The sequence below is a fragment of the Akebia trifoliata genome, unplaced genomic scaffold, assembly GCF_017979445.1.
Source record: "Akebia trifoliata isolate Shusen 1 unplaced genomic scaffold, ASM1797944v1 Contig00686, whole genome shotgun sequence".
NCBI classification, from domain to species: domain Eukaryota; kingdom Viridiplantae; phylum Streptophyta; class Magnoliopsida; order Ranunculales; family Lardizabalaceae; genus Akebia; species Akebia trifoliata.
The window spans coordinates 84,992-112,339 of record NW_028237143.1 but is presented as its reverse complement, the minus strand read 5'-3'; the positions used below and the strand labels follow the sequence as shown (position 1 = coordinate 112,339).

The following is a 27,348-nucleotide window of genomic DNA, read 5'->3' as shown; positions in this document are numbered from 1 at the left end:
CAAAAGGTGTATCCATACATGAACAGCTAAAGATAAGCATTCGTTGCCCCATGTTATCAAAACGCAGCCCACCTAAAAGAAGCCAAATGAGTTCATTAGGTAGTTTCTCATTGAACCATTCAGGCCCAATTGGTAATAAGATGTCGAGTGGGTTTATTTAATCTCGGCAATCACTTATCAATAGCGGTGTGCTTTGAGAAAATGGGGATGCAATGAGTGCAAGTTGTAACCAGAAGGTGTGCACATTCATGGAACTGAAAGATGCAGCCATTTGGATGATAACAGAAGAAATGTGAGTATTCATGAATTACCAACTATTTGTGTACACTCAAATTTATTTAACCAAAATATTTTATATACATAATTCAAAATTCTAATAAATTAAAAACATCCATGGATACAGAGAAAATATAATATATGTAAAAGGTAACTTTGGAGTTAAAAACTTCAATTAATGTAAACATTATAGAAGTCTATAAAGATCATGGGTGGCCTTGGATTTAAACGAGACACTTTGCAACACAATTAAAAATACAACACACATCAAATTATCTTACTTTGATGTGAAATTCCAATAAACCTGACATTATTATAGTGATGTTTTATTTTCTGATTTCTTGAACACTTCTAAAAGTAAACTTAAATTCTTATGAGGTACCAAATTATGTTTATATTATATTGGTAAAGTTCCACTTTCTATCCTTGTCAATTGAACTTATTTCCTTTGTAGTTAGACTTCATTAAGAGTTAGACTAAATTTTAAATTTGTAACATATGTCGCTAATTATTTTTAAAGGGATAGCAAATTAAGTGCTAAAGTCACATATCGACAATTTATGCTTACCCATTAAATCTAAGATTATTCGTTTGCTAATATCATGCTGGGTAGTCATTAGTGGTGACTTTATAGAGTGGGTTAACCTCATGATTTCATTTCTTGTTATTCTTACCAAATCTTTAAAAAGTCTTTTGATGGATTATCGGCCAAGTCTTTACATGGTCTCATATCCCATTTGTGTCAATTATTTCACAAATCCATGACCCAAACTTCTATGTCTAGATTTACCATTATTGATATTAAAGCCCTTGATAAAATAGTTTTGCTATCATAATGAATGAAAATGTATGGCACTGTCCAAAGAAATGAAACTCATACTCCATTGTTGAGTCTGATATACTAGTTTACATCTGGGATATCCAAGAAATTGCACTTCCACTAAGGGTAAATTAAATAACCATCTAGATGTAATTTATTACCCTTTCCCGAACAGCCCAACTTGAATTGGTGTATCTTTCTAACAAAATTTGGATAAAACAAATCAAAGTCCATAATTCATTTACAGAGCTGCTATCACCACACCAATTTTTTTACTAATGCCGCACCAAAGCTTAGGTAAATTGCACACAATTGGTGTGGCATTAGTAAATGTTGATGTGGCAATAGTAGGGGCATATGTCAGAGGAGGACGTCATATTATCACGACTTCAATTCTGCTGATTGTCCTCCGGGGCTCCACACTATGATTATTAGTAGACTTGGTTAACTTACAAAAAAAAAAAAAAAAAAAAGGGTAATTTAATAAAATCCCCTCCAAAATGGTGATATTAAGTTTAACCCCTTAAAATGCAAAATTAGGTTTGCCGCTTTGACCGAGAGCCAATGTCCCTTTTAACTATTAATTAATATTGAAAATTTTATTTTATTTTTAAGAATAATCTTGGAAATTAAAATTATTAAATTAAAATTTGAACAAAATCAAAATTTCACTGTTAGTTAAGGGGGCAAACCTAACTTTCATTTTGTAAACATAGGTCACATAACCCTTTAAGAGTCTTATATGTGTCAATGACCTTGACCTTGATAATGCTGGGAGGGGAGAAGCAACTGCAAAATCACCTAGAAAACCTCTTTGAAAGCGCAGACATCCCCAAAAATGCCACAACTCATATGAGTTTGTGAATTAATGCTTCTAATTTTAATTACCCAAATCCAACAGCTAGAAATCACCATGGGATAACAATCACCAATCAACATGTAACACTCACTATATGCTTCCTCACTTCAATTCCTAAGATAATATCAAATTTACACCATTATTTCATTTTAAATATTAAAAGTATAATTTATTAGTTTCAATTACAGGTGTCATCTTGGTGACGGCCTATAATTAACTTGTCATTGATATATCAACAGATTATCATACATTAATCTCTATCACGCATTAAGCAAATATATTAGGGTCTTGTTAGGGCAGACGTTAAGCTGCATTAAATACACTTTCGACATAAGTATTTGAGGGAATTTTTGGTAAACAAAAAAAAAAAAAAAAAAACTTTTGATGGCAGTTTTGGCAGGAAATTCAATTTGCAAATTTTATTTAATGAAATTCAACTTTTAAATTTTATTTAATGAAGCTTAACGTGTGCCGTTAGCACAGATGTTAACAAAATCGTTCTGGATCATTCTAAGATGATCCCTACTGTACTCCCTAACCCCCTACAACATCACCCTACTCTCACTACTCACTTTCTTTAAAAAGCGCATCGCTGTTCCCGCTTCTTCTCTACGTCCGCAATCTCGTCTGCAATCTCACGATCGTCTCTGCGTCGGCAATCTCACGTTCGTCTCTGCGTCTGCGATCGTCTCTGCGTCTGCAATCTCACGATCGTCTCTGCGTCGGCAATCTCACATTCGTCTCTGTACATCCTTGCTCCTCCTCCGCTTTGGTAAGAATTGCTTCTATTCGATTTTTTTTTTTTTTTTTGTGGCTGATTTCTATTCGATAATTCCTCCCATTTGTAAATTCTGTGCTATATATTTTAGTCAAGAACTGTAAATGATAATCCGACCGCCGAATCCATTTCAATGGTCACCTCACTAAATCGATTTTTTCCATAAAAAAGCTGGTAGTAGCTCGCCTCTGTCATTCCTCTAAATAGCACCTGCACTTCCTGGGTTACCTTTGCAAGCAACTTTAGTTTTAGCCAACCTTCAGGGTTTCACCCATCTAATAGGCAGCAACTTCAAAGGCCTACAAGGTCTTACTGCAAACCTCATTAGCGATAATCTGTCATTCTCCTCCTTAGATGAGTTGCTCTTAAAGTCAGTTTTAGTGTGTGTTTGGTAACACTTCTGAAGTCTGAATGGAGGTGGTCCACCATTAAAATTCAGACGGTTTCAAACATGTTTGTTTAGCAAATTATTCCTAAAATACCCTCTTCAAAAGAAGGTTCTGACTTCTGAATCGGTTTGAGTTTACAGAAACAAAAACCTGAAAAGATCCGTAAAATTAACTTAAAAAAAGAAGCAAACGTATCAGATTTCACCAACCAGTCGCCATTAAATGAATGATTTGTTGACGATTTATTTTTTCTCAACTAAATTTCTTGAGAAATTTTACCAGCGTTCGATTTCCATCGCTTAACTCTCTGACCAAAACAACCCACAAAGCCTGATTTGAATGAGAGAGTTGAAATGTAGAGAGAGAAGAGGAAAGAAGATTTTGTTGGGACGCTGTAGAAGGGTATTTGTGGGAAGTGTGTTGGTTTGGTTGGAAAACATTGGAAGACGTTTTTCCTTCTTTCTCTCTATCTTTCCTTCTTTCTTTTTTGTTTTTCTCCTTAAATAAATTTTGAGCAAGCTGGGCCATTAGAAGAATGCAGTTGTTGAATAAGAATTTTTGTCTCATGTCTTTGATGGAAATCAGAGATTGGGAATATTTTTATATTATTTTATATATAAGATTGAAATTATTAATATCCTCTTTTAAGTCATATGTTATTAATTTTAACTTTTTATTGGATTTAAAACTAATAGCAAGTTATCAACCCACTCTAAGTATGTCTCTTTTTTTTCATTTTCATCCATTGTGACAAAGATGACATCCATATAAGTGGATTAATCAGTTGTTAGATGTGCTTTATATCAATTTTGATTTTAAACAAATTTTAGTTTATAGAAAATAAGAGGGAAAATGACACACACAACAGTTATCTTTAAATCACACACTGTTATATAGAAATTGTTTTTTTCAGTTTCTTTTTAATTTCATGTAGAATAGCACACATTGCAATATAGAAATTGTTTTACACACAGAGTAATGTTATTAAATCACACACACACATTGCTATATACACACATGTACATATGTAAACATTATTCAATTTGAAAACAATACTTTTGAGGTGTTTGATTTGTTAGAAATCGAAATTAAATATGTGGATAGTTTTATTATGCATAATATGTTATGTTTTTTGATTAACAATTTATTAGAATTACGAAAGGGTAATATTGTCAAAATGACCATTATGTTTTAAAATTCTATTTGTAACCAGAAGCTCTTAGAAATGATAAACAAACAATTTTTCCATAATAAGATTCAAATTCCAAATTTCAGAAAACAGACTTTAGAAGCCTTCAGACTTCAAAAATCTAATTGAAATTAATTATCATAACATCACGAGAAGATACTTTGCCATCTTCAAAATTATTTCGTTCCTTGCAATCCAAAAACACCATAGGATATTCCATGGAACCATACTCGCAATAGAAAGAAACTGAGATTGAGGGCCGACATCACCATTGCATTACCTTCCTTTGGGTCATTTTTTTATTCAATGAATTGCGAAGTACTAACTAGAAAAAATTCCACACTTCTAAAGAGAGAGGACATTCATAGAATAGATGACTTGAGTTTCCTCACTCCTTGTACAATAGAGGACATTCGAGAAGCTCCCTACTTTCGGTTTACAAACCTTCTTCCAAGCCACTAGATGTGTAGAATTTAATTTATTAATAAACAATTGTTTTGTAGGAAATATATGGCTCAATGCAATGATCGTTTCTCCTGTGTTAATTGTCCAAAGAGTTTCACTAGTATGAAGAGCTTCATTATACACAGTGATAGCAGTCATGGACTTTTAAAGGAATTATGCCATACTTGTTCGAACCGCTTCCAAACACCGGTTTTCCTGGAGTTGCACATCCAGGAGGCACACCCGTAGGTTTTTAATTTTTTCTTTTTAATGTTAAATTCATTTTTTTTAAAATTAAAATTATTAACATTTCATTTTACAGTCGCGAACCAGAGAGACACAAGAAACCCAAAAAGAAACAACCCAAGAAAAACAACGGTACACAACTTTATTAATTTAGTTTTGGAGATAGTATTTGATTGACACAAAAAATAACATCTGCTATTATTATTTTTTTCTTTTTCTCTTAGCAAAGGGGCAAAGATAAGATTCCTAACTGCTGCATTTTCAAGTCTGTGAAGGTATATATTCTTTTTGTAATAGAAATTTAAATTTTTTTGGACATTGATGGAGTTGTATCTCACTGTTTTACTTTGAATGGAGTGTCTGTGAATCCTAGGTAATTAGTTGATTTTTTTTTCTTGTGCATTTTTTTGTCATTGAGGAGGATGTTGAATTGGTCATTATTTGCCCAAATTCATGTTAGTTCTCTTGTTTTTAAGCACCTTATTCATAATGAATTTCACAATGCAATCAAATCTGCTTTTTTAAATTGATTGCAACTTGATTCACTCTAGCAAGACAAGCTACTATAAAAGGTGGACCTATGTACAGAAATTAAATTGATTAGTGACTATGGTCATTAGATTTGATAATACATAATGAGTTCCCTGGCTTTACTCCATATTTGAACTCCCTTTGATGGGGTCCATAAGGTTGTCACGTTTTGACTGTTGTATTTGTGTATGCCACCCCTTAAAAAAATCTGTTCATTATGATATTCCTAAATTCATGAAAATTTGACTTGAAATTTAAAATGTCTAATTGTCCAATTAAGCCCTTATTTCATCAGGACATCTTTTTTTCTTTTGTGGTTTGTAGTACTGAAATGGACTGATTTTTGGAAGAGATGCACTGTGTGAAAAAATCACTTTATGATTGGATAGTCAAACTTTCAAACATAATGTCTATTTGGGCACACCATAGGTGGGAGTAGAAATAAGAATAAGAAGAGGGAGTATATATATATTAACTCATGCGTAATTTCATGATTATAATTTGGGCTTACATTATGAAAGCTGCCTAGTCCTGTCCTCTAAAGAATAAGAGAAGGTTCAATATGAGTTGTCAAATTTTTTTAGCCACAATTTGAACAGTCCTCAACACACACACACACAAACAGATTAATGAAGGAGATATGTACATACATAAATACATACATGTGTGTGTTGAGGACTGTTCATAGGTGGGTAGGATCTTGTGGTTGGGGGAGAAATAGTAGAGTGGTAATCTTCCTTCCTGTTTATTTTTGTAAGTTCAGTTATCAGGTAGGTGTTCTCAATCTGCTTTATTTTCTCTTGTTTTAGTCTAATCACACACTAATCAGGGGAAAAAAACTTATGACCAGGTGGTAAGATCTGACTGAAAGCCCAAATCTCTATCGGATAACACCCATCTATGAGCTTTGGTATTGAATCTAAACCCTAGTACTCATTCTAACTTCTGAGATACTTCTTTAATTTGGAGAGCTTATTCAAAACTTTTATCCTACACTGTCCTTTGGAGTATAAACCTTGAGTGTACTTCTAATTCTTGCTACTCAGAGACAACTTTACAGAGTTCATGCATGAATGAAATAATATAGTGTAATTTCCTCTTTCTTTTCTTTTCTTTTTTCAATCTGTGTGTTTTATAGATATTATTGTATAAGAGTGCGGATTGTATGCACCGGGGGTGGAGGATTGAAGTCTTCCTCCCACACCCCCAATACACGCCACCTAAGCTGTAAACCAAATAAATTTTAACAGGAGATATTTTTGGTGCAAATTCCTTAGATTATGGCTTACATGGCTCGTATTGGGGTGTGGGAGGAGGGCTTCAATCCTCATATGATCCAGACTCATTTTATAATTTCACGTGAAAGTGAAATAATTACCCTACATCTTTGAGTACGTGTGACAGACTCAAGGGAAAAAAAATGAGTCCAGATCATATGCACCCAAGGTGGAGGATTGAGACCCCCCAACGGGAATGGATCCTCTATAGCCACAATTTCCTTTTGCGCCCTGTAACTCTGCTTCTACAGTCTACACATATCACTTTTGAAAGAAAAAAAAAATTCAGATCTAATCTACTTATGGATTAGATCAGATTTGAAGAAAAAAATTATTTGAACACGATCCATGATTTTGAAAATGGACGGTCATTGAACCTCCGATTTTCAAACATTTTTCAATGATGAAATATAAATTTGTGGGTGATGAAGCACTTTCTTAATCGACTAAGAGTGCCAGAGGAAAATGGAACTATTGAGGATCCACTCCTCTCCCCCATGGGAAGCGGATCCTCTATAGCACACACTTCTTGTAGCACAGATCCAATGATTGAAAAAGTGCCACATCAGCCATACACTGAGATCCCACACTTGAAATTTTGGGTGCTCAGTAACTGTTGATTTTCAAAAAAACTGTTTTTTGATTTTTTTATAACATCAATAGGCGGAGATGTTAATTTTTTTTTAAAGATAACTCTCTCATCCTCTATGGTAAAGCGTGTGGTACAGAGGATCCCCTTCCTTCCCCACACCTCAATGCTGGCCACGTAAAGCACAATCCACAATTAAAAATCATTTTTGATACGGTTATAATCTATCTTGTTATTATACTCCCTACTACTAATATCTGGGTACGAAACATCCTATTGTTCTTGAAATCGACCTTTTCATTAATGTTGAAACGTCCTAGATCCCAAATGTTTTGGAAGCAATTACATCCATCATAGTGCGTATATTGTAGGCTAATTGGCTATTAAAATTAATGATGATATCTCCGCAAATATCATACTGGACCCTTGTGTCTTTGTAATTCTTCAAATTAATTGGCCTAATAGCATACATCTCAAATTCGAATTGGAACACAAAATCCATTGCTTCTTCCTTTTCAAAATTTTCATTTTGTATTTTGTCTTTAGCTTCTTTGTTGACGTAAAAGGAATGATCTAAGATCAATCCTTCAATATTTGATTTATATCCTTCATGACCTGATCATCTACAATTGTATTTAAATATAGATCTATAAAATGATCATGAGATAAATAATTTTGCTTTTATGGAGCATTTCTTCAATTAGGCAACCAACTCCTTTCAAGTCATCACGCATTGAATCTAATATTTCCCTACCCATCTCATTTGACACCATGATTTTCATCAAACTGTGATTTCTATCTATGGATGAGAGGCTGGTGAACAACTCAAAAGTCAATGGGTTGGCAATGCATTAATAGGGTAAGCAGGTCCATAGGGGTTTGGGCTATTTGGATGTAAAGTGAAGAATGGGGCAATGGGCTTTTATGTTGCCTAAGAATGAGGCCTAAAGACTTGGAAGGGAAATTAAGAGTCTCCCTCAATCACATTGTACATTACTCTTCCCTATCATCATCACCTTTAGTCGCCTATTTTTTTTTTTTTTATAAAGATTTTCCGTGCAATATTCTGTGTAATACTTGTTGCACCGAGAAGATCTTCAACCATTTTCTACCATAAACTGAAGTTGCCCCTTCCGTCAAATTTCTCTACTTTGAATTTGCTTGTGATCTTTGATGCCACTGTATTGAATCCCTATTTTATGGCGCTCCCCTCCTCTCCACCCACACACATTTGTTTTCTAACAATCTTCTTAAATGATTTTCCATGAACAAATTTTTTTTCATGAGTAAATTCCTTATAGCCAAAAAGTATAACAAACCTTTAAGAAAATAGAACACAACCATCAAAACCTTTTCCTTGTACCGATCTAGCTGCATTAATACCAATCTACGTAAGTTTGAGAAACGACGATAACAATTGAAAAACAAAACACAATTAAAAGAAAAGAAAAGAGAACACAATACAAAATTATGTGTTTTGGCAATATTGCCTACGTCCATAGGAGATGATGAGAACCTTATCCTAAGTTTCATGAGAATTAGGATTTCTCGAAAAATGTGAAAAGAAAAAATGAAAAACGCCGTACACAATCTAAACAAGTTTGGTTATGAATTGTATACACACACACTATAGTTTGGTCATCCTCTTTGGGATTAAGGAGGTAAAAGAATACAAATAATATAATTGTAGGGGTGTTATCGTAAAAAGGATAAAAGAGTAAAATGAATAAACTTTGAAAGGTAGTATTAGAAAGGAAGCAAGTATTCTTGGAAAGCGAGGAGAGAAAAATGAATAAAGTTGAAATAATTCCTCTAGATGCATATAAGATTGAATCTAAATCGTTCTTTTTGGGAGATAAACATTAGGGGAAGACAAGTGTTGTGTTTCATTTTTTATACTAGAGTTTGCTTGTGTCTATCAGCATAAGCATCCTCTTTAGAGTTATGAGGGACTAAAAGAGGAAATGGAAGCATAGTAGAGGGAAGACAATAAAGTTGGAAGGGCAATCTTGAAAAGGAGTAAAAGAGAAAAAATAATAAAGTTGGAGGAACATTCTTGAAAAAGAGTAAAAGAGGAAAGACATTAAAATTGAAAGGATGTTCTTGAAAAAAAAAGAAAAGGGAAAGCTAATAAAATAAGTTATCCTTGAGACTTACTACTTATACTTAATCACTTAATTTATTTTAATTGATTAATCATAACAAATCCTCTTTATGTAAGGACAAAAGGAGTGGGATTGACCATTATGCTTTATTATATATACTAAAATTTGCGTTATTTATGTCACGAACATCCTCTTTGGGGGTTAAAGAGGTACAATAGAGAATAAAATTTGAGGAGTATTATTGAAATGGGAGGAAGAAGAGGAAAGACAATGAAATTGAAAGTGTTATTGGAAAAATAAGGATAAAATTAAAAGAAAAGGATATAAAATTGGGGATACCCTTGGAAAAGGGGAAGACGAGAATAGGCATCTAAGGTAAAAACAGTCTTCAATGTAAATTCTTTGTAAAATAACAAGATTAAGACAAACAAGTACGATTCACCGTTGTGTTTTATTATATTGATTAGAAGTTGACATGTGCAAATGCATATATATCAAAGAAGTTTATTTGTAATTTAAAATATTGATTAAAGGGTTTTGAAAATTATATTAGTATAAAAAATATTTTTGTAATTTTAAAAATTAATCAATATCATTATAAGGTCGTGAGTTGCAATATATTTGATTTCTGACTAAAATGATCATAAATATATTAAATTTAAATGTAAATATGGGAGCATTTATGAGATTCAAATTTCAGAATTGTACGACTTGTACTCCACTTTCTCTCGTTATAATAGTAAAGATATGTAAAATCAAAATCATAACGGATCCTTAGAACAGGGACAAATTAGAAGTCGCCATTGCTATAACCATCATAACAACTAGTGGACGGAGTATTCACCACTCAATTTGTAGGGTTGTCTTCTCTTTGACTTCAGGCCTTGTTTTTAATATCCTCGTGATAACGATGCACAAAAATTGAAGGGTGTTGATTTTGACTTTGGAGCACTGTCCATATGAACACATTCTGTATTTCTTTGACTCTCTTTCTTGCTGAAATAATTAAAATATCATTCCTTATTCACTGATTTTATATTTTCTGAATAATCCATAAACATTATTCCGATAAACTTTAGTAGTACTTGATAATGGCAGGGATAATAGACCCCGATGTGGGGAATTATAATCCTGTAATCCCACGAGTTTTGTTAGCTATCAGACTCCAGGACTCCCTTGTGTGCCATGTGGCACAAATACTTCCATAATTAGAGTACTGGTATAGACTCTGTGGTTATATTCTGATTGCAGCTGTTGCTGCCACCAGAAATAGCCCAAGGAAATGTTTTATCCTAAATTTTGACCATGAATGATAGCCAAAAAATTCTAGTAAATGGTCTATATTTTTTTTCTTTTACAATTGTTAAACTTGGAAAATATCCTCCTACTATTTTTTGTGATGTCATGTGTAGTTCAAAGTTTTTTGTTTCTGCCTACACTTCTTTTGAGATGCTCATGCAGGTGTTTTCTTCTTCCTTGTAGCTGATTGAGAAGTTATCTGTTAGATCACCTACTGGTGAAGTAAAATTGAAGTTCATGAAGGAAATAGCCAAGGAGTATCAGATTGAATGGGATACAACAGAATCCGAGAAGGAGCTTCTTAAGCCCCCCGACGAGCTCATAGTGATCTCTCTCTCTCTCTCTCTCACACACACCCACACACACACACACACACACAATACAACATTAACAATGATTCCCTCACACAGGAAGGACCACGCACATTTATTAGTGCTACTAGCATGCCTGTTAAGCCAGTATCAGCACAAGGTGTTCAGCCAAATCGGTCTACTAGCAGGTATTTTATCATATTATGCACTTATATCTTGAACTTCATGAGCTCACCTGCAATCCAAAAATAGGATTAAAAAAAAAAATTACCCACTCATTATGGTTCCATTGTCTTTGGTGTTCTTCCCATCTGTAGCTTATGCAACAATAGGTAAGGACAATCTATGCAGTACGAGGGCACGGCTTCAGCTGCTAAAGCAGCCGCTGAGTCTGCAGAGAAAGCAATGGCCGCAGCACGTGCTGCTGCCTTTCTGGCTAACAGAAGCAGTGGTTCTAGCAATGTTGTTGATAGTATCATTAATCCATTGTCAAGCACTGGTCCTTCAATATCGAGTGATCAACTAATAAACTATCACTCCAAGCTCCCCGAGAGGACCTATGAGTCGGAGAGTTTTAACAAGTGTCGTTATTTGAGCGATGAGATGGGACCAACCAATTTGGACAATAAGAGAATTCATAGGAGGCACACCTACAATGCCCCTGCACAGGCGCATTCAGATGTAAAGTTTGATGATTCAGACGGATTAGACTCCAACTGCGATGAAGAGATCGAGATGGAAACACCTTCAGGTGGAGTTCATCCTCCACCTGATCGAGTTCCTCCACCAGTACCTCCTCCATCTCATGGTTGCCAGCCTAATGAGAGAGCCGGGGAAGATTACTCTGGCTCATATAGACGTAATTCACTTCCTCGCATTCATCCCAAATTGCCAGATTATGATGCACTTTCTGCTCGCTTTGAAGCTCTTAAGTTTCGCAAACCATGAATAGAAACTGCAAATTGCTTAAACATTCATGTAATTTTTTTTGGTCATAGATTCTGTGTTCTTTATCATGCTCGAACAGTACCATAATTTTCCTGTTACATTTTATCAACTTAATCTCTATATGATTTTTGAACATGAATAGAAACTACAAATTGCTTGAACATTCATGTAATTTTTTTTGGTCATAGATTCTGTGTGTTCTTTATCATGCACGAACAGTACCGTAATTTTCCTGTTACATTTTATCAACATAATCTCTTTATGATTTTTGAACCATTCTGAGCTTGTTGTCTGTCTTCATAACCTTTTCTGATCTCACAAGGTGAAGGCTTTCTTATTGTTGGTTTGTGTTTAGTAAATGTGGTGTGTGTATAGTCAATTTAATTCGTAATCTCTTTGTGTTAATGTCAGTAAGATGTCAGCGCTGGGCTTCACTAATCATCTCTAAAGCTCATCCCATGAGTCTCATCAACTTCTCACCAATTATTTTGGGCGATGTTCAGAGTATGTTTTTTTGTTGAGTTAAAGGAATGTAGAACATTTTCCTCGAAATTTGTAATTTGGTAATCCGATGGTGATCCATTTTTCCGATTGAGAAACCCACTTATACGGTTGGTCATTTTTTTTTTTTTTTTTTTCTATTAAAAGATCCACAGCCTTCATTTTGTTGTTTCTTTGATCATATAGGGTGTTCGAGCCTTGCTCTTTAGATTTTTGTTTGATTGTTTTTTGTTCGTTGATTTGAACCTAATCAAACCTGTTCCTTTTTTTTTTAGTAAGCTTGATTTGTTCTATTTTGGAGTTTTATGGAAATTTATAGGTTTGGGTGATCTATTTTTTGGAGGTTCCCACCCAAATCCTTATTTTATCTGTTTCTAGACCATGTTTTTAATCTAATGGTGTTCAAGATTGTTGTCCCTTCTCTTTCTAATTGTCTTGTTCATTCATCACCAACCTTAAGTTTAGTAGTGATAATTTCTGGATTTAGTCTCAATCAATCAAGTTATACATTTGGGGTCAATCGAAGATAGGATAATACCAATTTCTTGTGAGTCGTCTAATTTATCCATTCTCATCAGTATTGATATGACATTTTTTGTTAGTCTAGTAAGCTAATTCATGTATGCTCCTTGTGCATCCCATCTTTTGATATATCAAGTTTAGTCCCAGTTGAGGATTTGTATTGTGTTGATTGGGTAGGGAAAGTATATCGTCATTCTACTTCTTAATGTTGTGCATTTCTTAGAGGCAACTTAGTTTCATGAAGAAGTAAAAAAAACACAACTTGTTTCTTGCTCCAGTGCTAAAGTTGAATACTGAGCCACTGCTCATAGCACATGTAAGATTCTATGGCTTTGATCCGACATTTCTGAGCTAGGATTTTCTAGCAATGGTTTCATGCCTCTTTATTGTGATAATGAGGCCACATAGAAGATTGCTTCTTATTCCATCTTACATGAGAGGACCAAATATATTGAAGTTGAGAAGTCCGCTCTGATGTTGTAATAACAGTTTGTTTGAAGAAAAGCTAATATGATAAGAAAGAGTTAAGAGCACTGCTGGGTCAATCAATAGTTAAAACTAAGTCAGCTATATATAATCCAAAAATAAACCCCAAGATATTAGCTTGGTAGGTGATGAGATGATAATATGCACTTAATTAACAAGTAAAGAGAAATTTCTGGGTCTGAAAAAAAATATATATGGTTATATGTTAAGGAAATAGTAGTTGTTATTCTTCTTGAAACAGCCTAAACATTATATATTTGGTCACATAGAAGATTGCTTCTGATTCCATCTTACATGAGAGGACCAAATATATAACCATATTTTTTATTTACACAAAACAAACGCATGTTGCATATTTTGTTCCTTATCCAAGGTTCATGCAAATTGTTCGCCAAATGATTATTAGTAACCAGTCTTGAAAAGCATATTTTTTGTTTGAATATAGTTCAATCTTTCTGAGTGTATCACATAAGCCCCTTTACATCTCTTGAGACATGGTGAGAAGAGAGGAAGGTAAAATTGAAGATCCATTAACATCACCCACAGACACGAAGTGAATCACCATTGACGTAGAAAAACATAATTCAACACCAAATTTAGTCAACTTCATATAAAATAAATTACATCAAAATCACTATATACACTGCTGGAACTAAAATAATTAAAATCTTAATTCAAGGCCAGTGGGATGAAAAAGTAAATTTACTTAAGAACATTGATCTTTGAAAATTCAAGTTTCCCAAACTTGTTAACCAGGAACAAGTATCACAAAAGTAAATAAGGGCTCCGACGGTGTTATCCTCTATACCTTAAAAAAGATTTGGGGCGATGGAAATAAGTGAAATAGCTATTGCAGGGTAATGGGATTAACCTCTCATAAGTAAATTGTAAGAAAGACTTTGATAGCTGAATTCAGTTTTTGACTAAACACCAACAATAGAACACAATTAAACTCGTCGTAAAAGATCAGTTCTTAAAACATTAACCAAAATGCATAATAATAAATTTAGAACAAAGGCTTCTATGAGCACAACTAACAAAAGCGCTACATAAAAATTTCTTAAGAAAGAGAGGGTGTGACCAATATCGGTGGTTGACATTGTAGTCTAGACTTCTCCATGTAGCATGGAAATGGTTCGGCACTGCCATCCTCCAAGTTGAATATGCCCATATCATAACCGCCATGAGCGCTGAACAACTCTCCGTAAAAACAATCATCAGTGAAGTAGATGCAATTTGGTTTACATCCAGGGAAGTCCTTGACAGAGAGAGACAATGAAGAGTTGTGACCAAGGAACAACATGGAGTCACCTAAGCTTTTCACCTGGACCCACTTCTGACCACTATGATTCAACTTAAAGACTTTGAAGAATAATATTTGACCGAAACCATATGCGTTACCATTTGCATCAATGTGAGCTGGTTGTATGTGCTTAAAGACCAACAAGAGCTCTCCAGATAAATCCACCAAATACTTCTGGTCATAATTATGACATAAATTCACCGGTTGTTTAATAATTCTTTTTTTTGGAGAAGGTCCTGTGACATCGCAAGCAACCACCCTTCCCAAGCAATTCACTGCGTAGAATTGCCCCTTGAAGTATATCATGTCCTCATAGCTTGCAGTATTTTTAGTATCTTCTATTACAGTCCATTTGTCATCTCCTGATCTACAAAAGGCCAATTTGCATGAAAATCCAAATATTGCCATGGCGATAAAATTGTCTACTGTAGGATTTTTGGACAATACAACTTTAACCAAGTAATTTGTTTTCATGTGTGCTTGGCTAGAGGTATTCGTGTACGCGACACCATCAGTTTCACAAATTTGACTTACAAGATATTCATTACCAACTTCGGAGACCCGGAAATCCAATACTTCTGGAAACGTTGTCACTGGTGGGAGTTGAATTTGGGTCCTTGTAAGAGGATTTACTAGTGTGATTGCTGGACGTTCTTCTACAAAAGTCAACCATCCTTCCGAAGATCCACAACAGCGTTTCTCATTGGCCTTGCATAACTCCAACTGATGAACCTTATTATCAGATATACTGAAGAAATCACGATTTGGGGTATTGTTGTCTTTGTTGGGTAGCATCAGCCATGGAGCTTGGCATGGTAAGTGATGACGTGTTCTCCTTGATAAAGTGGATTGCCAGGATTTACAGACAGCGTGAAATCTCACATAATCAGTGTTCATAGTAAACAGCTTGGATATCGCCACTACCAAATCATTGGGAAGATTGGCCCAATCACCCATCAAAGTTTGTTTAATTGGAACCACTGAAACAAGTGAAGAGGGAATTAAATTCCAAACACAAGTTTGATACAAACCACAAATCTCAAAAACGAAATAACGTTAACCCTAGATTAAAATCGAAATAACGTTAACCCTAGATTTCTGATCTCTCTCTCTCTCTCTCCTGCAACATCTAACTTTTATAGATCTCGATAACGCTTACCTTATGTATCTCTGTGATTGAGGATTGGAGGAGATCGATTACAACGATTAGATCGACGAAAACCGTGTGAAGCAGATGAAAAGCACGAGCACAAAGAGAATTTTATAAAGAGGAAAAAAATATAAAAATATATATATACATTACTTAGTACTTACTATTCATGTCTACAACGAATAAGTACTTACTATTCATGTCTACAATGAATCTACGTTGGATTTTAGAGTTCAACAGTGAGATGACGTGGAGGTGTGCACATAACCATTGATTGCTTTTCCACAAATAATCTCGAGGAAAAAATAAACGATTTTGTGCCGTTCCACTTCAGCTCAGTATCCAACACAGTGTCTCGAAAGTCACTTTTGCATTTTTTTTAATTTGCTACTTGGATGTGAAGACTGCCTAAAGGGTCGCACCACAATTATTCTCGAGGGCAGCTCACACCATTGGCAATTTTATTTTGTCTTATATCGGTTAAATATTTCGGAATAAGTTGATTTTTCGTGAGAAGCTTATATTTGTTATTTCGAAGCTTTTAACCCAATAAAATTTTTGGCTATGGTGTAAGTTGCCCTTGATAATAATTGGAGTGCATATAACCCTCCCCCTTCCTATATTCACCAAGTAAGAAGCTCACGTCATATATAGCAGCAGTTGACGAAGTTTCTAATCCTCAACGTCCATCAGAAATAAATAAAAAAATTATATTTTCAAAAATAATAATAAATTATTTTTCTTTCCCAATCCTTTGACCAACCAATTTGGCAATCTAACATCACAACCCTTTAGATTTCATAGAAACCTTTTTTTAGGGTAATTAGATGGTTAGGCAGAACCCAAATTAGCATTAAAAAACAAGGCCATTACATCAGAAGGAAAGGTTGCCCACCATCATCCCTTTTCCATAATCAAGCTCAACTCCCTACAAATGGGAGGAGAGCACACTAATACATTACAAGAAGAAAATAAACAAACCAAGAAGTCAGCAGCTCGGTAAACCTCTCCAAATTTTAGCTCAATCTGGCAGAAGGACATCCTTTGGGGCAATCGATCTAATGTTGCTAGTCACACTTAAAATTCCATGGGAAGTTCCATCCCTTTTTGGATAGCATGAAGCTCATGGTGCAACACTAAAACCCCTTGACAACATTTGGCATACAACCTAATGACATTCCCACCTGCATCTCTAGTAATCGCTCCATGCCCACCCTATTGCTTTAAAGAAGCCGTCTGTGATCAATTTCCAGACACCTCGAGAAGGAGGGATCCAGTTGCAAAATATGGGAATCACATGATAATAGTTAACATTCACTCCCCGTGATTCAAAGAAGGCACTACTGAAGCTTGAATCCTCAATTTTCCACCAAGTGTCAAGGGCAATCCACTTGACACTATCACAAGCTTACTTTATATCCACCTTCATAATGAATATCAGGTTCCCCTTGTTTTTGTGATAATTTCTGATGATCCTCATGACTGAGGAAAATATTGTCTGCTATCTTCTTCCCTTGCAAGAACACTGATTGGCAAGGACTGATAATCTTGGAAGCAACTTTCTTAAGTCTATTGGCTAACACTTTAGAGACGCACTTGTATATAACATTACAAGACAAACTTGGCCGAAAATCATCAAGACTCTTGGCCATCTCCACCGTAGGAATCAAAGTTATTACAGTGGAATTAACTTTTTTTACCAATTTTACCACTTGTAAAGCAGCTTTGAATAGCCTTCAACATATCAACACCCACTATTTCCAGGTCCTTTGAAAGAATATTAAAGTTGTGAAGCCATCTGGGCCCGGCGCTTTGCTACCCTCCATCTAGAAAAGGACTGACTTGATTTCCTGATGAGTGACCCTACTCCCCAACATGGCGATATCTTGTGCATCTATCTCTTCTCTTATTTTGGATTGGTTAATCTCATGGCCATCTTGAACATCATCATCTTGCTTACCCGGCAATCTAGCAAACTAAGCCATTGTCTTATCATAGAAACTTTCAATTGAAAAAGGAAAATTGTAATATATTTTTATCTTCATCCGAGGTGTTGAAATTTAAAATTAAAAATCAAATATGAAAATTATTTATTTTTAAAATTTTGTGATCGACATCCCTATGGCATCGGATTATCTCTTTGGATGCTATACAATAAAGAAAGTGTTATCCTAAGAATAATCTTGACCTCTTTTTATTACTATTGCGCATCTCTTTTATCTTAATATATATATTCTTGGCAGATTTACCAAAACATGCACAACTTTTCGTTTATTTACCAAAATGGTATACTATTCAAAATATTTCCGAAAACGGTAATTTTACCATTTTCGGAATTAATTTTTTTTACCAAAACGGTAAAAACAGTAAAATGTATTTTTTTATACCGAAAATGCCTTTTTTTTTACTGAAATTATGAAAATAAAATTGATTTCGATAAAAAAAAATTATAAATACATATGATTGTTGGATTATCGAAAGAGAGTGAATTTTTTTAGTTGGATTTTCATTTTTTTAAGGTTAAAATTGTAAATATATATGTAAAAAAAAAAAAAAAAAGGGTATTTTCGATAAAAAAAGAAAAATATTTTACTATTTTTACCGTTTTGGTAAAAAATATTAATTCCGAAAATGGTAAATTTACCGTTTTCGGAATTAATTGCTACAGTGTACCGTTTTCGGAATTAATTTCGAAAACTCTACCGTTTTGATAAATTATTCTATATTCTTTGTGTCAAAGGGTTATGTATTGAAGCATGTTAAGATTCCAGAGAGCGCTGGTAAGTAATGAGACAAGTTTGTTTTGTCTTTATTCCAAAATTACTCTTTTCCACAAATTATTGATTTTTTAAACAATACATTTAGGGAAATTTAACAAAAAATTATCGTTTTTTCTTTTTTACTTATTACCAAACCATTATTAATTTATATAGTTACTATTGTCACACTAACTTTTACTAACACCACACCAACTGTATGTAATTCTTTAGTGATTAACATAGGAATTGTTGTGGCATTGATAAAAGTTGGTGTGACAATAGTAGCTCTCTTAATTTATAAGTATTACCAAATCAATAATGTATTTTGCATGAAAGATCAAATTATCCTCAAAAGTAAATATTAGATTTTCTAACTTGATTTGACTTAGGAGAGTTGATTGAAAATAAAAGTTTCTTTTACAAGTTTTATCATATATTCTTCCTCTATTTTTCTTCTTCTTCCATTTCTTTTATTTTCTTTCTTCAATTTTCTTTTTCTTTTTTCCTTTTTTTCACTATGCTTCCTCCATTTTTCATTCGTGCCGCCTGGGTTTTGACTCCTCGTAAAAGTCAAAAGCACTTAAAAAATGTCAATCCATACAGTCCCTTAATGTTATACTCCTAGATTTTATAATAATTCATGTGCAACTAAGAATTCAAATTTGGACTGATTCGCCCAGCCCAAATTAGAAATGAGCCCAAACCGAGCCTGACTCAAAATTTGCTTGCACCAGCCAAAGGCTTTGGTTTTCCAAACCCAAAACCCGTCATCCCAAAAAAGTACAAAATATAAGAAAATTTTCTGGCATGCATGCGTAGCATGATGAAGAGTCCGAATTCAATGCACCCAGCGTGGATGATTGAAACCCTCCTGCTACGCCTCAACAGTGCATAAGATCTGAACTCTATGATGAAAAGTCCACATATTTTCATATGTCCCCACGTAAGCAAGGGTACAACCACTTAACCATTAAACCTGAACACATGTTTTCCTGTTTATTGGGCCTTTTAGATTAGAGTAATGATTAAATACCCCCTCCCCGGCCAATCCCATGGTTTATGTGACATGTGCTAGAATTATAGATCTATACACTTCAAGATAAATAACTGCACATATTCTAGCACATGTCACATAAGGGGAATCGATTGAATATGCCACATGAGGGAGACATTTTATCACCAGTCTTTAGATTAGGGTTTAATATAAGTAATTATTTATCTTAAAGAGTATAAATCTACGATTCTAACACATGTCACATCAGGAGAATTGATTGAATATGCCACATGAGAGAGACATTTTATTACCAATCTTTAGATTAGGGTAAGCATTCACAATTAAATGGTCAACTTCCGTAAAACCCAACAGAAACAAAAGTGTCATGCGGAAGAAAAAAAAAAATTTCACAATTAATAGGCTAAAACAAAAAGGATTTTAATTTCCATACAACAGTTTGAAGTTGCACTTAGAAACGTATTACACACTAATGATTTTGAATAAGAAATTCACGAGTGATTGGCATTGTTGCGTATCTCAAGGTATATCCCTTATAGTGATTGTAGTACCCCAGAACCTACCCCTCATTGAAGACTGACCAATCCACCATCGATTTCTAGGCTTGACATGAGCCTTGTCCTCAAGTCTCTAAAATCCAAAGTTTGTTTTTGAATTATTACCAGAAAACTCAACCAGATAATTAGGTGCCTGCACCATGCCCAACCCGACCTTGGGCATGAAATGCTCAATCCTATCCCAACCCAAGTCGGGTAGGTCAGGTTAATTCATTCCTCATTAATGAGTACTTATAAGCTTTTATATAAAGATAATTGACATGTAAAAAATTTAAAATTTACAATTATTTGTCTTAAAAATGTATTTCAAAATTTTATATACATAAATTTATAAGCAAATTTAAAGAAAAGAATAAGAAGATTAAATAGAATAATTATTTTTATTGTTAATAGAAATTTTCAGCAAAAGTAAAACATTTAAAGTTTTAATATAATCATTGTATGTAAGCATTACTAAGAAAGAAATTATTTATTTAATGAAAATAATCACAAATTATTTTCGATATATATAGATGAACAAAAGCATATATATTGAAATACTTTTAAAATTATAATCATTTTATCTTCAATTTCAGGTAAATCGGATTGGCCAATACCTATATTTGAACCCAACTTGAACCCAAAGCCGAACCCAAACTAACTATACTCAGATTTGAACCAAGGTCGGATTCAACCCAACGGATTTAGGTTTGGCCCACCCAAGTTACAGTCCTACGTATAAAACACACACACACACACATACATACATACATATATATATATATATATATATATATATATATATATATATGAGTATTTTTCACCACAAACCCAAATTATTTTGTTTTTTCTCCCGTGAGATTTCATTGAAACAAATAAAGATCCAGGTTAAATATAATCATCTATAAGCATCTTAATTACCTAATCTTCATCAAGTATGATTTTGGTGCATTATTATGCACCTTAATATAATGCAACATATTCAGATACTGCCATGCCCTCCTTCAATAGATCGTATGTTCCCAAAGAATGTGCGATTGATTATATCAATTTATACTGATTCCTTTGATCTCGTGACTAGATTGTTAATGGGTAATCGAAAACATCATTTGTGCTTATCGAGTGGTACTACCTTTGTTTTGACAAATTCAAGTTCCAATTGCATGATGTTATTGAAATCAAGTGCTCCTCTTGATTGTTGCATGCGAGAAATGATAAATGATTCATATTGCCATATACATATACACATAAAAGATGGGGAATCAATATCCTCAAAGTCCATGAACTAATAAACAAACTCAATGTCGTGCTCTATCGGGCTTTAGCCATGGACACAATTGAACCCTAAATTATGATTGGATCTCTATGGGCCAAGATGAGGTTGATTTTCATCAGTTAGGGATCAATTCCATTTAAATTGTCAGTCTGACCAATTATTCATGTTCGGTCAAATCATTGATACAAACATAATGTAATGTAAAATATATATAAGACATTTATTCTAAGTTTACAATAAAAATTTTAGCAAAAGCATATTATTGAATTTCTATGTATGATAATATGTTTCCACATTCCACATGTAGTCATACATTGTATGATAATAACAAAAAAGATCTAACACACTATTGAAAAAGATAATTTAAAAAATAATAATAATATAAGTATCACATCAAATTATTATCATCACATCTTACATTAAACTGTAAATTAAAGCACAAGCACCAAAAGGTTATAGAAATTAATCATAGGCCTAAAAAAATGGGTTATTTTTATCACTAAAAAAAAAGTGTTTAAAACATAAAAAAACAATTTTTTTTTCTTTAAGTTGGTCTTTCTTATTATTTTAATTGTTTGAGATACAAGAAGAATTCTTCGAATAACTAGGAACTCGTTCTTTTCAAAAAGATTAGAGAGCGTACTGTACTCTTGGCATTACTTGTAAGGACATTTGAGGGTGGGGACAAGAATTTCTTCCCGCCACTTCCTCGCTGAGTCATTCCCAGTGGTCTCCTTTTTTAGCACATGTAATCCAGACGGTGAATGCACATGTTTTTGGGTTTCCGAAATAATCCATTTTCTTTGAATTTTTTTTTTTTTGCTTAAAAAGAAAGAGAAGAGTGGGGATCCAGTCAAGTGTCCTTCTACACACATTTTATGTGCCATCGCATTTTATGCCACAAGACATTTTGAAGGACTCACTGACTGTATGTATGTGTGCTCCATCCCTTAGTGAATCTACACACAAATGATCAGTTTAATTGGTGATATGCATTCAGTGATTATAGCATTGTCTTAAGAATGATTTCTAATCGTTGACTTAAATTCTTTTTTAAGATATTAGATCTAGTGGATACAAGTTATCCAACACAATGATTTTCGATAAGGAAGGTCACCAAGGGATGGATCACACATCCATAATGAATGACATGACATAAAATGGGGTGCCACCTAACCTTGGTTAGGAATAGGGGTGTAACTTGGTTTGGTTTGAGGTCAAATTGGTATCGAATCGACATAAGTCGGTTCTACTAAATGAGAATCAAAATCGAATCAAATTCCATTGGAACCAAACCAACCCAAACCGAATTAAAGTCGGTTTGATTTGGTTCGATTCCAGGGATTGCAAATATCTTATAAAATATAAGTTATATTTTTTAATGAAAAAATAAACATAAAATTCATATAATAAATCACAAATCTATCTATAAAAAATTATTAGATCGACCGGATCGGGATATATATTACTACTGATTATGCCCTTTTGTATCATGGACACGTTACATGAAGCATTCTTGCTACATTCCATAATTCTATAATTCATAAAATTTTTGTAACGTAGCTGTTGGTCCCAAGCCCAGATTAGCCATTGTAAAATACAGTGTCAAATCTCTTAGCATAGACCCAAAATCAAGCCAACAGTCTGAATTTATGTTTGATCCAAAATATCTTTATTCGACCCTGATTGTGTTCCTTTGAATGCTTGGAGAAGATTTCAGCTGTCATAGATTTACTTAAAATGTCTGTTTGTGAGTTACACTTGAAGGATTCTTTCCCACTCTATGTTTCTACACTTGGAGATGTATTTTCGTGACCACCCCGTGGTTCACGAAAATAGATCTTTATCACAATTTTTTTTTATTTTTTTCATTCAGTTTGTTATTTGTAAATTAGATCCTTGGTAAAGAAGAATTTTTACCCTACGGCACATGTCATTCCTATGCAGTTGTGCTTTATTTTGTTTTCAGTGTACCAAAAAACACACCCTGTTTTTTTTTTTTTTTTTTTATTATACCAAAACAAGAAAATAATTGTTCTTCCAAGGAGTAACCATGGTTGGAAGTACACCTTTTATTGTTACAATCTATACCGGATAACTACATCTGTGTATCCTTGAACTTCAGCCTGGTAACCATGGTTGGAAGTACACCTTTTATTGTTACAATCTTTACCAAATAACTACAACTGTGTATCCTTGAATTTCAACCTGATAACAAAAAAAAAATTATTGTCCCATTCCTTTACAGTATTAGTGCACAATGACGCATTCCTCAATTTTTTGGATTTTGGAGTCTTCTCTGGATTAAGTTCATAACTTCGATTTGGTTCATTACAGAACATTGAATTACATTTTTCTTCCTTTCTTTTTATGACGACTCTTCAATTGATCTTCTTTTAAGATTTATAGAGATTTGGGTTTAAAGACCATAAAATGCTCTTGCAAAATTACAATTATTCCTATATAGAAGATATTTTTGTGGTAAATCATTTTCCACTTTATGAAACATCATTATAGGATTGTTATTGAGAGGGAGTAGGCTCTCCATTGGTGAGTTATGTAGTTCTTCTAGAATTTTTTTTTTCATAGCTAGCTGTGTGGAGCACAAATTTAGTTATCTTACCCCTGTTCAATTTCAACTATTTTTGGTGTCACATCCTTTATTTCTTCACCTTTTTGAGAATGGTTGCTGATATTCTGTAACATTTTTTCTTTGTTGCACTTTTTTCAACGTTGAGAGAGCACCACGTGGCTAAGACGACACCTCAGCCCTTTAGGGTTCATGGCCGAGACCAGATATATTTTTTTTAAATGGCTTGATCAAGGGCTTCAAAAATGGATGCCATTGAACAAGTAATTTTGTGTGTTGTCCATGTGGCACTCTCTCAACCGTTGGAAAAGTGCTACAGTGGATCCACTCCTTTTGAGAAAACAATTTTTTAACTCCCCCCTTTAACTTTTATTGCTAACTTCGAATTAGATTTTATTCTTTGAAAATAGGGATCTCAACACTAGGCAGAGCTGAAAACCTCGTGTCATCTTGTGGATAGGAGTCTCCTACACTTGGCAATGGCTAGGAGTTTTCCTTAGGCTTTCGATTGCATTGTCTCTTCAGTTAACATGAGATGGAAATCTGCAACATCACATTCATATCTCCTCATGAATTATCCCAAATTTTGATGTGGACGATTTCAGTTTTAGTGGTATGCTTCCAAGATACATACGTATGCTCGCCACATTAAATTGTGAACTTAATTAATGTAGACTAACATTAAATTGTGCACAGTATATAAGCAATAGTTCGAACGAAGAATAAAGGATTAATTAGGACTTCTTCAAAAGAAGATTCTTGCTGAGTATCCACAGACCATTATATGAAGTAATTGCACAAAGTCAAGAGTATATTTTGTGGCGTATGTTATTTTCTGATGAAGTGGTATAAGTTGAGAATAAGTCTACACAAAACTAGATTATGGAAAGAGCGGTGTTGTAGCGAGTACCTTTGTTGCTTGTAGCTCTGGAATCAACTACGACTTTTTAGGCTTCTGATTCATGTCCTGGAATCAACAACAAAGTGCACTCTTTCTTGCTTGTAGCTCTGAATCCATGGAAGTGTACTCACTACAAACTTGTATCTGAGTACCCTAAATTGGTGCATTTCCATCACTCTCTCTGTAACCCCAACTTACGGTGAACTTCTTATGCTAGCTGTAATTGATTAAAAACAATATATAAGGAACATTACTGGATTAGTTGTTTTTTTTTAATGTTTACTGTGTTTAGTCCCACAAGTTTCTAAATGTTTAAATGAGGTATGGATCATAGTGAGGTGTTTTTTTAGGTTGAACATGTGATGAGAGAACAAAATATTATGGCAGCAAATGAGATCATTGAGCTGTTCTGTGAACTAGTTGTTGTGCGACTTCCAATCATTGCAAAGCAAAGGTGACGTGTTTTTAGTATCCATCTATTAAGTTTATATAAACTTCATGGAAGGTTTATTTTAACATGGGGCTGATAACATTCCAGGGAATGCCCAGCAGATCTGAAAGAAGGGATCTCAAGTTTAATATTTGCAGCTCTGAGGTGCTCGGATATCCCAGAGCTACAGAAAATCCGGAATATATTTGAAAAGAAGTACGGAAAGGAGTTTGTATCTGCTGCAACAGAATTGCGTCCTAATTGTGGCGTGAATCGGATGGTAAGCCTCTGTGGTTATATTCTGATTGCAGCTGTTGCTGCTACCAGAAATAGCCCAAGGAAATGTTTTATCCTAAATTTTGACCATGAATGATAGTCAAAAAATTCTAGTAAATGGTCTATATTGTTTTCTTTTACAGTTGTTAAACTTGGAAAATAACCTACTACTGATTTTTTGTGATGTCATGTGTAGTTCAAAGTTTTTGGTTTCTGCCTACACTTCTTTTGAAATGCTCATTCAGGTGTTGTCTTCTTCCTTGCAGCTGATTGATGAGAAGTTATCTGTTAGATCACCTACTGGTGAAGTAAAATTGAAGTTCATGAAGGAAATAGCCAAGGAGTATCAGATTGAATGGGATACAACAGAATCCGAGAAGGAGCTTCTTAAGCCCCCCGACGAGCTCATAGTGATCTCTCTCTCTCTCTCTCTCTCTCATACACACACACAAACGCGCGCACACACACACACACACAGTACAACATTAACAATGATTCCCTCACATAGGAAGGACCACGCACGTTTATTAGTGCTACTAGCATGCCTGTTAAGCCAGTATCAGCACAAGGTGTTCAGCCAAATCGGTCTACTCGCAGGTATTTTATCATATTATGCACTTAAATCTTGAACTCCATGAGCTCACCTGCAATCCGAAAATAGGATTAAAAAAAACATTACCCACTCATTATTGTTCCATTGCCTTTGGTGTTCTTCCCATCTGTAGCTTATCCAACGATAGGGAAGGACAATCTATGCAGTACGAGGACACGGCTTCAGCTGCTAAAGCAGCCACTGAGTCTGCAGAGAAATCAATGGCCGCAGCACGTGCTGCTGCCTTTCTGGCTAACAGAAGCAGTGGTTCTAGCAATGTTGTTGATAGTATCATTAATCCATTTTCGAGCACTGGTCCTTCAATATCGAGTGATCAACTAATAAACTATCACTCCAAGCTCCCCAAGAGGACCTACGAGTCGGAGAGTTTTAACAGGTGTCATTATTTGAGTGATGAGATGGGACCAACCAATTTGGACAATAAGAGAATTCATAGGAGGCACACCTACAATGCCCCTGCACAAGCGCATTCAGATGTAAAGTTTGATGATTCAGACGGATTAGACTCCGACTGCGATGAAGAGATCGAGATGGAAACACCTTCAGGTGGAGTTCATCCTCCACCTGATCGAGTTCCTCCACCAGTACCTCCTCCATCTCATGGTTGCCAGCCTAATGATAGAGCCGGGGAAGATTACTCTGGCTCATATAGACGTAATTCACTTCCTCGCATTCATCCCAAATTGCCAGATTATGATGCACTTTCTGCTCGCTTTGAAGCTCTTAAGTTTCGCAAACCATGAATAGAAACTACAAATTGCTTGAACATTCATGTAATTTTTTTTGGTCATAGATTCTGTGTTCTGTATCATGCTCGAACAGTACCGTAATTTTCCTGTTACATTTTATCAACTTAATCTCTATATGATTTTTGAACATGAATAGAAACTACAAATTGCTTGAACATTCATGTAATATTTTTTGGTCATAGA

General features: G+C 34.4%; 3 protein-coding genes across 3 annotated transcripts; 2 read left to right on the top strand and 1 right to left on the bottom strand.

Annotated features, from left to right (window-relative positions):
• The first annotated feature begins 212 nt into the window (after positions 1–212).
• Positions 213–27,348, top strand: LOC147381169 (uncharacterized). The gene is made up of 5 exons (XM_086430755.1): positions 213–292; positions 2,541–2,727; positions 10,986–11,126; positions 11,213–11,301; positions 26,529–27,348. Exons 1-5 carry the CDS (start codon positions 213–215, stop codon positions 27,157–27,159), a joined length of 1,128 nt encoding a protein of 375 aa, XP_086286881.1. The 3' UTR covers positions 27,160–27,348.
• On the top strand, positions 11,417–12,452 carry LOC147381171 (uncharacterized). The gene has a single exon (XM_086430766.1). The coding sequence runs from the start codon at positions 11,459–11,461 to the stop codon at positions 12,059–12,061; it is 603 nt and encodes a 200-aa protein (XP_086286892.1). The 5' UTR covers positions 11,417–11,458; the 3' UTR covers positions 12,062–12,452.
• Positions 14,510–16,177, bottom strand: LOC147381170 (F-box protein SKIP23-like). The gene is made up of 2 exons (XM_086430765.1): positions 16,033–16,177; positions 14,510–15,853 (listed from the first exon to the last, which is right to left on the bottom strand). Exon 2 carries the CDS (start codon positions 15,828–15,830, stop codon positions 14,631–14,633), a length of 1,200 nt encoding a protein of 399 aa, XP_086286891.1. The 5' UTR covers positions 15,831–15,853; positions 16,033–16,177; the 3' UTR covers positions 14,510–14,630.

What these genes read in the sequence shown, in the direction of transcription:
- LOC147381171 (XM_086430766.1), top strand. Translation starts at nt 11,459, where the DNA reads ATGCAGTACGAGGGCACGGCTTCAGCTGCTAAAGCAGCCGCTGAGTCT.
- LOC147381169 (XM_086430755.1), top strand. Translation starts at nt 213, where the DNA reads ATGAGTGCAAGTTGTAACCAGAAGGTGTGCACATTCATGGAACTGAAA. An exon ending in AGCCCCCCGACGAGCTCATA is followed by an intron (nt 11,127 to 11,212) that starts GTGATCTCTCTC and finishes TCCCTCACACAG; the next exon opens with GAAGGACCACGCACATTTAT. An exon ending in CCAAATCGGTCTACTAGCAG is followed by an intron (nt 11,302 to 26,528) that starts GTATTTTATCAT and finishes TCCCATCTGTAG; the next exon opens with CTTATCCAACGATAGGGAAG.
- LOC147381170 (XM_086430765.1), bottom strand. Translation starts at nt 15,830, where the DNA reads ATGGGTGATTGGGCCAATCTTCCCAATGATTTGGTAGTGGCGATATCC.